Raw genomic sequence first — 15,869 nt, 5'->3', positions numbered from 1 at the left:
TCTCAGGTATTTCATCCGCGTATGGCCGGACCTACAGTGGTCCAGCTGACCGCGTGAGGACGAGATGCTGCCCGAGAAAGAGGGGATTCCAAAGTCTACGGTCCAGAAGTCCGAGTCGAGGAAGGGGCCGAAGGTGTAACGGGAATCCCTACCACTCATGGCTGATCCGGTCGACGCGACGCACAGCTTCGGCGAAGAGCATACATAGCTTCTCCGGAACCAGAGGACAAGGGTGTGACCGTCGCGTTGCTCGGATTCATCCTGGGCTCATCGAGCGAACGAGTTGCTTGTTTGCGCAGGAGCTTGGAACTGACTGACATCCACTTCTGGAAGAGGGAATGATAGTTGCGGTGTAAATCCTGAGCTACCGAAAAGCTGAATTTCGAGGATTTTCGTACTTTATTTCTGAAGGCAGGTTAGATATTGTGATCGATGGTAATGCGGAACGTAGTAAATGGAGTATGCCCGTCCGAGACAATGAATATTGATCGCCGAAATTTGTATAACGTCGACGGAAGGTATGAAAAGTATAGTCAAGCATTGGGATTTGCATGAGAAGCTCGGGATATTACGTAGCGAAATGAAAGTTATGGCTGTTCATCAAATTCTTCACGACGTACCGGATTCTTGTTTGATCGATAATTAGTATCGTCAGTACGGCAGCATTCCGCTTATCTTCGCAGTGGCTTGACAAACAATGCTAATTTAATATAATCACAACGTGGATCACGCGGGGAGTATTCAATTACGCGACGGTGTATACCTATAATAATTAAAAATAGAATCCAGTTAGGTGCGCGTAACGGGGGAAGATAATTACTGCAAATTGCACGAGTTTATTTATTATTTATGAGTATAAGAACTTGAGGCATATATTGCGTGTGCCTTTGATGTAGGTACGTAGCTATGAAATAAAATCACGGCGCCGGTGGCCGTATGAAAAAAATACAGTCTTAAATCGTTTGCTGCAGCAATTTTTCTTACATTTATTTTAAACAATCTTTTATATGTCTGTGCATAGAGATCCGAATACAACAACAACGACGACGACGACGGTAACGACGAAAACACACGTCGAACAGACACATTCTTGTCATTATGAATATCACTCCAAGTCAATTGTGTACCTATCCGAATCCCTCGTCTAGACATTGAAAAAATGAAAGATAAATAAATAAATTCTAAGTAGACGGGCATTGAAATTTATTCACCGAAGAAGAATTATTAGTTTTCTTGTACCTCTGACAGTTCATTTATGAAGTTGGTATATTTATACTCAATTGGCAATCGATTCGCATGGATTTTTCGGCTCACCGTTACATATGTAATGTAATATATAAGTAAGCATTCGTACGCCAAGGATCATCGCAGTGTTCGAAAATGAAACATCTTGACAGAAAAAAATGATATAACTCGAACATTTCCCAACATTAATTAAATGTTAAACAATTTTAATATCCTACAGGATTGCATAATAAATATATATATATACAGAATGAGTAATTATCTCAAGCGGAACGGATTCGAATACATGTATATAAGCAAGTTCGCAAGCAATGAATGAGCGGTGTCATGCATATAGGGATTTTTCCACACCGTTAAGCAAGTCACGCCGTCAGGCTCCTTCTAGTTTTAAGACCGTCGTTAATTGCTCTGATTTAATTATATTGAAAAATTAAACTGCATCATAATCGTTGAATAAACCCTTGAATATTTTTCAACGAAATGATTAACTATTTAAAAGAAAAAAGAAAAAGAAAGTACCACTCTCGAATTAATAACCTGCATACTCGTTAGTTAATCGCAACCGTCACTTTTACAACCAATACTTGTTCCAACACGGCACGTCGTGCACAGAGGTTGCAACTAATTAAGATTGGAAAGCAGTGCAAGGTCATCTCGTCCTTGAGGCGACTCGAGAGATAGGAGGTATCAGTCGTGGCCTCAACGCTTGGCCGCTTAATCATGTCACACCGAAATGAGAGTTGCATACCTGTATATATGTATGTACATAGGTATTAGTTATACACACACACATACACACTAAGTAAGGATCATATGCAGATTGGAGCACACGAAATAGATTGTTCCCGCAGTGGTGCTCCTGTAAATCAATCGAGACGGGCTTGTGGATCGATTTACTTACAATTAGTGCAGTTTTCCTTTGGATCTCTTTACACTTTTTCCACGACTGATTTTCATTTCGGTTTCTTCAATTTCTCGTCCCGTCTTATTGGTCCCAATATTTCGCCGCATACGCGGTTTACCACGCCTGCCTCCGGCGTTGGGTAGTCGACTCGGCTCTAATGGAATGCGGCCACGTCGGAGAAGACGCCAAGAGATCGAGGCCTCCTCTGCAGCAGCGAGGACTCGACGGGCTACTATCGACGTCGGCACTAGGTCATCGTTCGAATCACCCCGAACGTTTCCGTACAACGTTGGCTGCACCTTGCCAAAGTGACTTCCACGTCTCCGAAACGGCCTTGCGTGTGCTTTATTCAAATTTGCGAGTGAAAACAAGCCTGCCAATTAATTCCCTGCGTAACGAATGTATATTCGTAGGTTGTTCCACGATCATCTGGACTGGGTTGTGTCCAGGAACTTTCATATACCCAAGATGACAATATCAAGGCTTATTTCATCCTCGGGTTCATGTACGGCTGCTCCTGCCACCTTCACCATGTTCCGCGTTGAATCCAGACTTTGATGCATCGCATCTCTGTACCGATGAAATTGGGTACACAGTCATGTTGTGACTATCCGCCTAACGGATCACGGTGGGAAAGTATATTATAATGCAAAAACGAAGTGAGTGCAACTCTCCAGGAGCGGTTCTTCATTCGAGTACCTTCGGGGCTGCGGAAGAGAAAACGGGTGACACGTGATATCGCAGGTAGACAGGTAGGCATGGTGTCTTGATCATATGAATAGTGCCTGTGTGTAATGCTTATAGACGCACACTGGCAGAGACTGTAACTACAAGAGAAAATTCGTACAAACTACAGGGGACGCATGCGTGCGGCAAAGATTGACACGTACGAATCTGCACCCTTCGATCAAAGTCCCTGCATGTGCGCTTAATTGGAGCCAGAGAAACACGGTTGTATCAGATGTCAGCAAGTCTCGCAAAATCTCCGGAGACCGCGCTGCGGACATGTAGGCACATACCAATCTTCCAACGAGCACCGTGATTAAGTTTCTATTTCGTGCAGTTCGTCTCATCGGCTTCGCACTGTGATAGAATTTCAGATTGCTGAGCATTGAAAGGGCAACGGATCATTTGAGCTCGTTTATGGACAATGTCAGAAACGAATATTGTATCCATTGATCTTGATGTGGAATGGCAAGCTTGCTTCCGTGAACCCGGTTAATGATATGTTGCATGATTCCTTGAAACTCGCGAAAGATTTGAGATCAGTCGGTATATGTGAAATTCCAAAAATGGTGAAAATATAAATGCTGTCCCGTTTTCATTGCTTCCTAAAAATACGAGTTCTTTTTCTTTGATTACATCGAGAGAGAAAAACTCGTTGTAATTCGTATTATTTTCCTAATTGTGACACCTTGATTTGTGATACCAACTTGTAGAATAATCTGCGTCGTACCAATTTTGAAAAATTCATCTACGCTTTCGCGTTAACGATGCATAATTACATTCTTAAAAGTTATCCAATAATTGTCCAATATCTAAACCTCAATCTTCTCGTTTAATTAGCCATAAATCTTTCGAACAGTTCAAGATCATCATACCGCAAATACATAGTTAAGAAGCCGTAGCAATTTATGCACATAGGCACATGAATACCATAAAAGCTCTGCATCAGCTGCAGGAGGAGCGTAAGAATTTTTACGAAAAGTTGAAAGTTTCGAGGACACTGTAATAACCGGGGTATTTATAATCTTTTGAATTATTTATGACGAGGATAAAATTACGACGGGCATATATAAAGGGTATTAAATTCGTATTTGGATCCCGCGCGCTGTTCACACACATATACGTATGCTGACGGGTTATCCCTGCGTTTTACGTCCGCGAATTGCCGCTTTCGGTTATAGGATTCCCCTGCGGGCTGCGGCAAAATTGAACAGCGGCGGCGGCGGTGGATTAGTCAGACACAGATTACGTTAACAAATTGCAGGTTAGAGTGGAAAGATGCGCAGCTTAACTCAACTCAGCTCAACTCAACGGTTGGCGTTGTTTGACGGGGCCAACGATGGTCATTGACGCGTATCGTCGACTCGGCTTGATTGCCCGCGAGGAATTTGAGAAATCGAAAACGTTGTGCCCGCAAAAAAGCCCCCAACAGGCAATACGCACCGCGAAATTGTAAAACGCGACGTTGCCCATCCAGGCGGACTAACGGAGACGAAAGTTGTGCGTGCTTAGAAATTCCATCGAGAAGTTACGCAAGGATCGAGACTTTGTTCTCTTCCCCGGCCATAGTTTCATTCGCACTAAATCTACGGGCAATTCCGAAACCATACGTGCCTAATAGAATTTTCGAGTAAAGTATCGTCAGACAATCCTTCTAGAAGATCCAGTGCCTATCATCGAAGACTTGGACCTAATTACGCGAAGATCAAGATACTAACTACTGTATTATACGCCGAGGGTACGTGGTACTAGATCGACGTTTGATGCGGCTACGGGAGCAGATGCATCGCATGCAGTCCCAGCGTCTAATGAGTATTGCTGCGACCTGCGGCACAAACGGGATCGAAAGGAAAAAAAGAATCAAGCCGCATCATCCTGCATTTGCAATTTACATTACAGAATGGACCGTAATCTTCAGTTCTGACTTCCTCAATTATTCAAATACGGAATTTGCGTCGATTCGTGACCGTCGATTTCCGATTTCACCTCCGTTGAATGTATGCTACGTATATATACGTATACGTACCTGTAATACGTACGTACGCATGTATGATGCAGCGTACACGGCCGGAGACGCGAGATTTCAACGAGGGAGAGTCAACGTCCGAACGCCTCGGGACTTCTACGTCATTCGAGGTAATTTTCAATGTCTCTTTTTTGTTCCACATAGTTGTGCAGCTTCGACACGCGAAGAAGATGCTCGAGACTTTTTTGTCCTCCGTGTTGTCGCTACTTTCGTGCCAGCGCTGCCATTATACAGACTTATATGCATACTTATAATTATACAAGTGTTGAAATGCAAATTGACTGCAGGAGAATACGCATGGCGCACACGCGTAACAACAGATCATCTCTGGCACAGCCCTATACAGCATCTACAAAGTACGATCGTTAAGGATGAATACCGCGGCTGACTTACAGTCGCGCCATAGTCACACCAAGTTTATTATTAATTGTAAGTCTGATACAAGTTTCGCGGCACTGCGTTCCATTGCATCGTATTTCACGCAACTTTAGCTTCCTGCAATAACCAGCGGAAGTGTAATCATAATAATTAAAGTTATAAAAACGTGAACGATATAATGTATACCTGCAACGCGTGTTAGATTATCAGTTTAATATTCATTTCACGATCCTTTCATTCATTTTGTCAAAAACTCCTCGTCAAGCGTTATTTATACCTTGAACGTAGCATTTTTAAATTTCGTCCGAATCCCGACAGTTTAAATAATATAATTTCTAGTTCAACTCGGCATAGCTTGAAAGACATGAAAGTCATTATCAAAATTCGGAATTATATAACGCTTCTGGTCTGAAGATCACGACCTAATGTTGGATTAGAAAAGTCGGTTGAACTAGAATGGCTGATTCGCGCCGGGAGGTGAGTAATTTTGAATAAGTAATACTACATGTATATACATAGGAATGAATTGGCTGTAATTACGACGCCGTAAAAATGTTTCACGCAAACTCGGACCTCGTGGAAGATTTTTTTGGCATATCGTATGCAAGCGAAAAGGATGTTGGGATTAAGGTATGGTAATTACACGCTTATAGAAGAAAGATGAGAGAGGAAGATAGAGGGGAAGAAACGAGAGCTACGCACCTACTTACGTGATTGAAAGAGATCTTTTAAATTCAGTAACTAACGGACACGAGTGCAGCTATTCGAGTACGTTGGCCTGCTGCTAACGCGTATAATGTAATACCAAGTACTTCAAGCGTTGATAATTAATGCAAATCTTTAACAAAAACTTTACGCTACCTACATATCTTCTTAGCTCCAATAATTCACCGTAGGCGTAACGTACTTACGGCTACAATTGTTGATATAATTATGCATGTGATGTCGACGCAATAACTTTGCTATATTTTCAAATTATAGATAATCGAGTTTCACGGGATTTCCATAGTCCCAACAAACTGTTACACTTATAATTTCACATTTTCAGCGAACTAATAATCGTTATTCTCACCTCTACGTACGTTACGTCGTACGTATGTATAATTATTACCCGTATCTTTCGCGGGAAATCTCGATGGATTGTGCTAATTAAGCAAGTAGGTGCTCGTTTTCTGCAGTGAAAGATGATTCCACGAACCGCTGGCCGGTGCGAAACGCATTTCGAAATTCAGAACTCTTCAGCAGCAGTTGATACACCGAGGTGAACCATTTTTTTAAATAATTCGTCATACCGGCATTCTTATTAGAAAAAATGTTACATTTGAATAGAGAAACGGATCCAGAAACACATATGTAATTTCCGCTTGTTCATCACAGTTGTTATTTAACACTGTACCTCTCGGAAAGAAAATAGACATACTTGAGAATTTCGTGTATGACTTAAAACGTAGATTGAGCAACTTGAAAATGACAAGTCAATACGTTCACTCGATCGGATGGTACGACCCTTCAAAGAACGTTATTCAGTTCGATAGATCAACGTCACTCGCCATCTCAAAACTTTCTACACACTTTCAATCACTAGTTCAGACTGGTAATACTGGCATATGGGAAAAAAAATGTTGTCCGTTCATGGTTGTAACATATATAACACGTGGCTGTGGCATTAGCGTATATTTCAGTTGCGGAATAATGCGAGCGCGTATGTATAATAACGTTGAGGTAATCATTAAAATTACATAACGAGCCAGGATTGAGAAACCTCGAACCGAATATAACAGCTGATATTAAAATAAACTGCTTTACTTGCGTAGCCGAAAACAAATATAGCTACTTAATTTCGTCATCGAATGTCAGCGGGCTGTCTTCTTTGGCTTCAAATTATAAGATTGCAGAATTGTGGACGATGGAGGTAAGACTACATTCGTAAATGTTGCAATAAAGCTACATGCATTCAACACGCACATCAAAAAAGGGTAAAATTATTGAGGGATCGTTTACTTAAGCGATAGTAAACACACATCGTTTGCTTTGATTTACGACCAAAGTAACTTCCTCCCGAGGATCCAAAGATAAAATCATAAATTATGTGCCCATAATTGGGTACATCAGACTAGACGACGTCCGGATGATAACTGAAAAAATTCCAAGCTCTCGCCACGAGCCTATAGTATATAATCCATATAAACGCGGCACGTTTTTAATATTCAATAAAATCTTGTCACGCCTGTTCGTCGTCGATCGTACTAAAAACTGGCGGAGAAGACATGGAGGAAGTTACGTAAAAACCATTGGCATGCATCACGGAGTCCCTCGTGCAATAGGATAATTTCAATACTTCATCGATATTACGGAGGAAATGATAATCGATCCGAGGGAGTAGTACAGGACTTTCTCGACAATCGTTAATCGGCGGAGAAATTTCATTTCTTTAAACGGTCGAAAGGAAAAAGAAGCAACACTCGTTAATTACCTGCAGTTTTATGTCCGGTAGTATCAGCATGGCGAGTGCAGAGAAACGTGATTGCGCGATTCAATTGCGATCAATCGAATATTTATCCGTCCGTTGACGTCCTCTGTTACAGGCGCACCTTCGACACGTCTCTGACGTCACTCACGCACCACACACGCACTTCGCCATCAGGATTACAAAACGACGACGGTCACGGCTGAGCAGAGACCGATCATAGTGATCTCGTCCGTTTCTGATGCGCTCTCACAATTCACAATAGAACAAACGTGCAATTTTAAAATTGCGGAACCCGTATGTAAAACCAAGTAGTGTGACCCTTTCAGATCCTCAAACGCAACTGCCTATCTTACCTCACCAAAGGTGTTCAGATATTCTCGACATCCGGAGAAGAAAAATATGGATCACGGTCCATCGGTCGGTGAAGAACTGACCAATGTGACGGATGAGTTGGCTGGCGCAAAAAGAGTAACGAGTCTCGAGGAAAACTTTCGAATTTTGCGGAGGAGAAGAAGAAGAAGTGTGAGAAGAAGAAACCCGCGCGTTTCTGCAGCACACAGTTATCAAGGGGTGTTCACAACGGTGCCACTTTTTCGTCACTCACTGATTCGGCAGGCATCCTACTAACACGAACGTTCGGTGACACTTTCCGCTATTGAATTGCGGAGAAAAGCACTCGATACGAACTGCTGGTACGACCGGTAGCTTGAGTTACACCTGTGGTCTGAGTCCTGGAAGTTCACCGATGGCAGCCGGGCACACCGGCCGAGCGAAAGAAGAGGAAAGAGGCTCTCTTCCGCAAGTGGGGGGATAGCCAGAACCACTACCGTGTCCACATATACACACCTGTGCATGCGTTCATCCAACGCCCTGTTAAATACACGTACACATCTACATGCACTCACATCCAGCCATGTGAGCCGGCGGATGCTAAACGCACACAACCCAAGTTAGTTACAGGTACGTGAGAGTACGAACTCTACCTCTGGATGTATTCTACAACCTTTCACCAGTCTTGTGTACATAGTATTTTATTCCTTTCTCTCTCCTTTTCTATTCTCTCGCCTTTCTCATCGTTTGCTCCACCGTTTTATCAGCATCCCCTATAGAGGAACAGAGTTTTCTTCACAGTTCTCGTGAAACGGATCGAGCTACTATCTTCATCGCATGTTGTTGGAACGGTTATAAATAGCGATTAAACAGCGTGTGAATCTCAAGCAGCGATTAATGTGCTAATTAAATGATCAGAGCGTGAGGAATAATGTCGTAGAGTCATTCGGGGAACGACAAATTCATTTTGTGGATGGGTATTGACGGCAAAAAAGTTTACCTTGCCGATGGAGTCGGCGATACAGACGGCGCTTTCTATCCAATAAGCGATCAACGTAATTTGAGCATCGATTAACTCGCTGTATCAGTTCATGAACAATTTAGATGGTAATGGATGTCGTTCAACGCGCCCATGCGCCTGTAACCTCCACTCATGGCTCGCAACGTCTACGGTGATTCTATGCGTTTCATTAATACTTGGCTATACGAATGATGTATAATCATAATTGATGTTAAATTAATAGCAATTACAACCGTCGGGTATACTGCATAATTCGGTGTAAACGATTTCATACAATTTACGGAGATCTGACACGCGAACGTTTCAAATGGGTGCGTCGTGGAATGTATCCTGAGGTGTAAGATAAAAATTCTTAAACCGTGAGTCAAAATTCCTCCACGGTATAAAATTTTTTCGAAGAAGTTTAATGGATATCGATATTTACTTCTACGTTATAGCCGGAAATAGCCAATGGGATAATACGGAAAAATAGAAGGATGAAAAATTGCCGCAGCGAATCGCTGAAAGTTTTTTGTGATTTGTGATGCGTGAGCCGGAAAAATAAAATTGTACTTAAAGGGGAATAAACGTTGTAACAACGAGTTGAGTGCCTCGCCACGCCATCCGCTTGTACAGTTTTGCAGAATTGTTGACTTACGAAGACAAGAAGAAGACAAGCACCTTGGGAAGGAAGTGCCTTGAACCTGACAAGAAGCCAAGTATTAAAACCACGCGTTCTCGTATAATGATAAACATTTCCGCTTTTGTAACCTCGAAGAACCGTGTGCTGTAAGGTATGTAGTGCATGTACCTGCAGCACATCCGTGCGTGGCTTTATTTTTCATACACCGCAAATACTATCAACCCGCCTCTAAGCACCAACGCTGACTACCTACACTGCACTTACGCGACTAATGGGCCGAGCAGAGATCGATACGATATGAACCAGATATTCCTGTCCGCCATGTAGGTACAGCGAGATCAAAGAATAAAAAGGGTGATATTCGCACTTCGGAATTGATAGCGATGTAATCGCTAATTGATCAATCAAGAATTTAATGAGTGTTGAAAATACCTTTTGCATTGTATACTCGTTGCGCGGAAGGTTCCGTTCCCCGATAATTGCACCGCATCGAACAGGAATACGAAAGTCGATTTGACGAGGAAGTCCAACTGTCAACTGGTATTATTTATTGACGCAATACGACGTTATAAAAACACCCGTTTTGCGCATCAAGAGTTCCGCATGGCTTTCCCCGGTAAACATACAGGTGATTCACGTTAGGGTACACCTCTCCACATAACCTGCGTACACACATGCACGAAACGAAGAATACCTTCACGTCGGGTATGAACGCCTACAAGGTTGTACAACCCACTCCGCGAGATCAAAGATTCTGATAAGTTCATTGATTTTATTTTAGCGCCTGCCCTGCGGGACGTCCAGCCCAAGAAGGTTATAAAAGTAACGTGCACCGTTTTCAAAACTCGTATGTTTGATCATCGCAGCAAGAAATCGGCGATGCCTGTTATGCTTAGGATTTACAAGTCCGTTTTTACTTTTAGAAAGCCTTATTTTGCAAACAAGAAATCTGATTTTCCATCGAAATTGATGCTTTCACAACCACTCGAATCAACGTCAAAAGGGAGAGTACGATTCCTACGCAATCGTAGATTCGATCTGTGACTAGTTTTTGCATAACTTATACCTGCATCATTAGACTGAAATATTTTAAGATATTGGCACAGCTAAAATCGTCTTCGGTTTGGAATATGCTGGTCCAGTAAAACTAACGAAGAAATTCTTCCCGGCAACTTTGACGAGTTTTTTCACTTGATCACCCTGGGACGACGCCAGATATTTCCTTATCAGCCTGAGCAAACAAAAGGCTTGAAATGTGAGCTTATAAAATTTCGTAAGAAGAGAATCTCGTCCTCTTTTCCTCCAGATCCCCTCGACAAACGTGTATAAACAGTTTCTCACGAATTTCTATTTCGTTGATGTATCATATGCGTTTCCGTTTGGCACGGTGGTTGCGCAAGAGTCGGAAGACCTTGTAGATCTAATCGCATGCTAATTACGGTCGCGAATCGTGAAAAAAAGGGAAAACTTTATTCAGGCGTATCTAGCCGAGGGACTGACTATACCTAAAATACGTCGTCACGTGTGACGCACCACTGAATATCCATCAACTATGCGGCGAAATACGCTGGACAAGGTCTAAGCTCTCTGTCTTTAAAATTCGTGGTAATGAACGCACGGTAAGTTGAAAAGGGTTTAATTGCCCCCTAGTGAAATGACCGACAGATCTCGTCAAACTTTATAACAACAATACACCGAGCCGTGTTGGGTCGTGAAAAGAACTACAACGGATTTCGGAACATTGGCAGGGCTGCTGTCCATTTATTTTTATTACTCCCTGCGCAAGGGCGAAGAGAAAGCCCTGAAACCGTACCAACTGAACCGTGCAAAGGTCCAACGGAAGCAAAGAGTTATCGTGCTTCGAGCATACATTGTACTCTACGCGGTACGTGAGTCATTATGATTCACTTCAGGTGCCTCCGGTGCAGAGAGGTGGTGATGAAGGATAATAACCTTGCCTTACCCTTCGTTCATTGTCATTTTTCAAGCTACCGCGGACCGATAATTCATACGAGATATCGAACGCAGATAATAAGACTTTATGTATCGCATCATCGTTTTTTTTTTATATAACACAGCGGTTCCCGAGTTGAATAAATTGTATTGGTTATCGAATTACGATCGATCATGTGAAACGTGTTATTATTCGTTACGTGAAACCAAGAACCTTGCACGCATAATCTTGCCTTGCTGCTAAAGAAAACTCACGGGGAATAAGGAAAAGAGAAACGGGTTGCAATGAGTAATCACGGCTGTGATAAAGTGAAAAAGTGGAGAACACGACGAGCGTTGCTCGCCAATTGCATCCCTAGCCCCGAGGGCTTCTCAACCCTTTCATTTTTGATCTCTCCTACCTCCAGTCTGCGGTGCCATCCATCCGGTTTCAGCGTCATAGGATCCGAACCGGAAATCAACCGTTTCCTTTGACGTTGCTATCGATACGTATACACGATGAATTTAAAATGACGCTTAACTTAACATGCTGCACGGGGAGTTCAGTCATGCACGTGCAGTTTAATTGGGAGTTCCCGATCGATTTCCGCCACGCCGACAAGCAAATGCACTCCCTGCTAAAGTTTTCAACACTGCAGTTGCAAACTGCCGTTTCCCACCCACTATTCCGAATGAATTTAGCATTTTTATGAATTCCTAATCACAGCAGGACTTGCGGAAATTTCAAAACCGAAAATCCTTCTGCCCTGACTCTGTCTGCAGTAGCTCGAAATGAAAGGGTTGTGATATGTTATTGGAAAAGGTAGTACAGGTAGTTACAGACAAAGGTTGTATGTATACGAAATACGCTGAGCACATAATAGAATATCTCCGCGGTTGTAAAGATAGCGCACGGTAACCTGCACGTAAAGGTAAATACATAAACTCGTGTGTCGTGTATTACAAACGTGTACGTGTATGGGTGAGCCCTGTAACCCAGAGTGCCTACTAAATATGCTCGTGTGCACGAAAGGATGCACCGTGAACTCGTCTCGTAATGTCAGGATCAAAAATCTAAAGAAAAGAGCTGCGTATGGGACCCGAAGTAAAAAAAAGCGTCCAGTGCGATTCAGCGGAACAGATTTACCGGCAGTTAGGGAATATCGAGTCATTTGGGAGATCGTTAAAGCATCGATCTTGCACCGTGATGGAATTTATGCCGAGATGGTTACTGCAGGGGTGGTCACGTAAAGTTCCATTTAATCTTTTCAATTTTTAGGCACAAGCATTCCAGTGCATTGCAGACTCTTTGTACCCGTCAAACAAGAGTCGAATTTTCAATGTCAAGTTCGGGGAAAACCGTAAGCCAAGCATAACAACCGGAAGCTCCTTGTCTGGGTTCCACCTGTCGGCGTGACGTCACGTCCCCTTGGACCTCAGTATTAACGGCAGGTAGTTCCTTCGACCCGTCATAGGCGCACCCACACCTCGGGTTCCATAAATAATTGGTACCTACTGTAAACCATGCATCGGCAGGTATTCGTTGGACAGAGAGGACCGTCAAGTATTTGCGAATTCCGTTCGGGATTGAAAATAAGCCTATCAATCTCCAACTTTGCACTGTCCCCAGTAAATATTCATAAAAATAAAAATAAATTCCGAACAGTATTTATACCTGCAGACGAAAAGATGAAGGTAAATACCTGAAAAGGTAGGTGAAACAATGAAAGGTAGAATCGAAGCCGTGAAGATGATATCGGCTGCAAGTTTTGTCGCTTTCACTTTGTCAAGATAGTCAAGTTCCGTTAACATTTTGAAGCTTTAACTTTCGTGTATTGCGGATTTTGTCGAATAGAAGTCCGGTATAAGTACTAAATAACTGTAGGACCAAAATTTTGGCGTGTTCTACTCACGAGCTGCGAAATAGCAAGATCCGATCGAAGTATCGTGACCAAGGAAGCCATTTTTGCGTGGGTATAATAACTTCCACAAGGTTTCGACCGGAGCAAGATCCAATTAGCAGCAACAAGATTAGGATTAATCGTGAGATAATTTCGATAGTTAGCGAAAAACTGGACTGATAGAAACAATCGGACTTTTGTGAACAACTATCCCACTCGGAGAATGGTAAATTGAAGTAAAGTACGTTTTCGATGAAGCAAGCTGAGAAGTAAAATGACACTTGAAGAAGTGGCCTAGGAACATCAAAAGAGAAGTTGTTGAGAAACGCGACCAGAAGAATTGTGGAAACTGAACCACTTTAACCATTGTTCGCGAGAGGCGGATTCTCCTCGGAGAAACACAAACGCGTCTCGACCCTTGGCTATATATACCTATACCCGTATGCATGTATTATATAGCCATTTTTATGTGCACTTGGATGTATACCGTGTACCTGGAGAGCAGAGGAACAGACACCCATTATAGCCACCCATTTTCACGTCTGCAGCCTCTTCTCACGCTCGAACTCTTTTGAAAGCGAGGTCGTTCTGGTTTTCACATTCTGTACGAGTTCTATCTTTCGTTTAATTTAATATATACTATCGCCATTTCCGTGCGTGATTTTGACCATGCGTATTCTAATGCCGTTAATTTCCAAGATTGGACTAAATGAATTTTGATAACGTATTTTGCCGTTAAGTTCTACAAGCAAAACTAGCAACACGGTACAAAACTTTTGTCGTCCTGATCTTGATGGAATTTAGATATTTCACTTTGCATTTTGGAGTTTGTCCTTTAATGTTACACATTAGCGTTAACACAGATATATTACTAACAATAAGTGTGTGTAAGTTGGTAGTCGGAATGGCCTCATTAACACGCAACGGCAACAACTGAACAAACGGTATTCACATTTGATCAACTGTTTATACACGCGTAAAAATGACTTTCGTGCATTTTTTTTACCTCAGTTGTACTCCGAATTGCGATGCAGAGCTGATGGTGTATGTAACTATGTACATGCATACCTGTAGACTACGCGTGGTACGCAGACTCTGGGGTAATTGCATAAGCGTTACGTAAAACCGTGTAAATAGACACAGGGACAAAACCCCAGAGGAGCCACAACTACAACGAACTTTGCCGTGGTAATTTACAGTCCCAGCAATCGACGTATCTCTCATTCTGCGACTCAATTGACTCGATATGAGTTCTCGGAAAAATCCGTACACCTTCACTCTTATACCCTTTCATATGTATTTGTATCAAATCTCTGCAGTCTAACTTATTATTTTTATTCATTATTATTATTATTATTAGTTAATGAAAAAAATTAATCAAACATCGACCGTGCATTGCAGTGATTGAATTTGGAGTAGAACTTGGGATACGACTTACTGTTTTGAGAAGATTTAATCTTAGTAATAGTCGGTCTCTACGACGTTGATTGGATTTCTTGTGTTTATACATTTACTATGACTTGCTGCTGATACTTGTGAATTTTTTTCTGTACTTCTATTAGCTGTTTATATGTAATAGACGCCTATCATCCAGCACAATTAAAGAGCCAAGTTCTGAAAGTTGGACTATACTGAATCGGAATTGTATTGTTCTTTTGATAGCATACTAATATTAAACATTTTAACAACGCCGGGTAAAGGCCAATCAAATTTTGATAAGCGTAATGTAATTGATCAAGGTGAATACATCGCGAATGTACTCAGGGTCTTCGCGGTATAACGTCAGTAGTAATTGTATAAAATGTATTCAAGTTTTGATGGTTGAACCTTGCCGAATGATAGATCAATGCCACGTCTAGGCATTCTTGGTATGAATCTGGATTCACCGTAGATAACCGGAAAACGTATACAGGTGATCAGTAATTGCTGCTGCTGACGGAATTGTTTTTAACTGACGTCAACGAAGCGTCAACATTCACGTAAACAACTGCCCACTGTCCCGCAATTACACATACACAACTCTAGCAGCTCACCTCGATACATATAATAGTAATTTTTTGAATAATCATTCATTCTCGTATTCAATTCCTCGCAAACTGTACAGCATATCGTTGAAATATTATGTAACGTAATTGTAAATAATTTATCGCGAGGTTTTGAATTTGCGTAATCGTATACAACCACTTAATTCGTAAGCAATATTTTTCTTTTCATATGTAACGATGATAAGAGGAATTTTACTTGGAAATTTCATCGTCACAGTCGTCATAGTACCTAGATTTATATGCGCATCAATTTATCAAAGTATACTAAG

The 15,869-nt window shown here is 41.9% G+C and overlaps 1 protein-coding gene across 2 annotated transcripts in view; it reads right to left on the bottom strand.

Moving 5' to 3' along the window:
- Rhp (GTP-Rho-binding protein rhophilin) overlaps nucleotides 1–15,869 on the bottom strand; it is a 50,823-nt gene that overhangs the window by 33,429 nt on the left and 1,525 nt on the right. The window contains exon 1 of one of the 2 annotated variants that reach the window (XM_046618727.2): nucleotides 7,753–7,895. The exons of the other annotated variant lie outside the window; for it this stretch is intronic. Coding sequence (XP_046474683.1) covers nucleotides 7,753–7,782 — 30 coding nt within the window. The 5' untranslated portion in view covers nucleotides 7,783–7,895. Of the gene's footprint in view, nucleotides 1–7,752; nucleotides 7,896–15,869 lie in introns of those variants that run through there. 2 annotated transcript variants of the gene reach the window in all.

This window comes from Neodiprion pinetum, chromosome 3 (assembly GCF_021155775.2).
Source record: "Neodiprion pinetum isolate iyNeoPine1 chromosome 3, iyNeoPine1.2, whole genome shotgun sequence".
Taxonomy (NCBI): domain Eukaryota; kingdom Metazoa; phylum Arthropoda; class Insecta; order Hymenoptera; family Diprionidae; genus Neodiprion; species Neodiprion pinetum.
The sequence above is the reverse complement of the archived record's forward strand: the minus strand, read 5'-3'. Positions and strand labels throughout refer to the sequence as shown.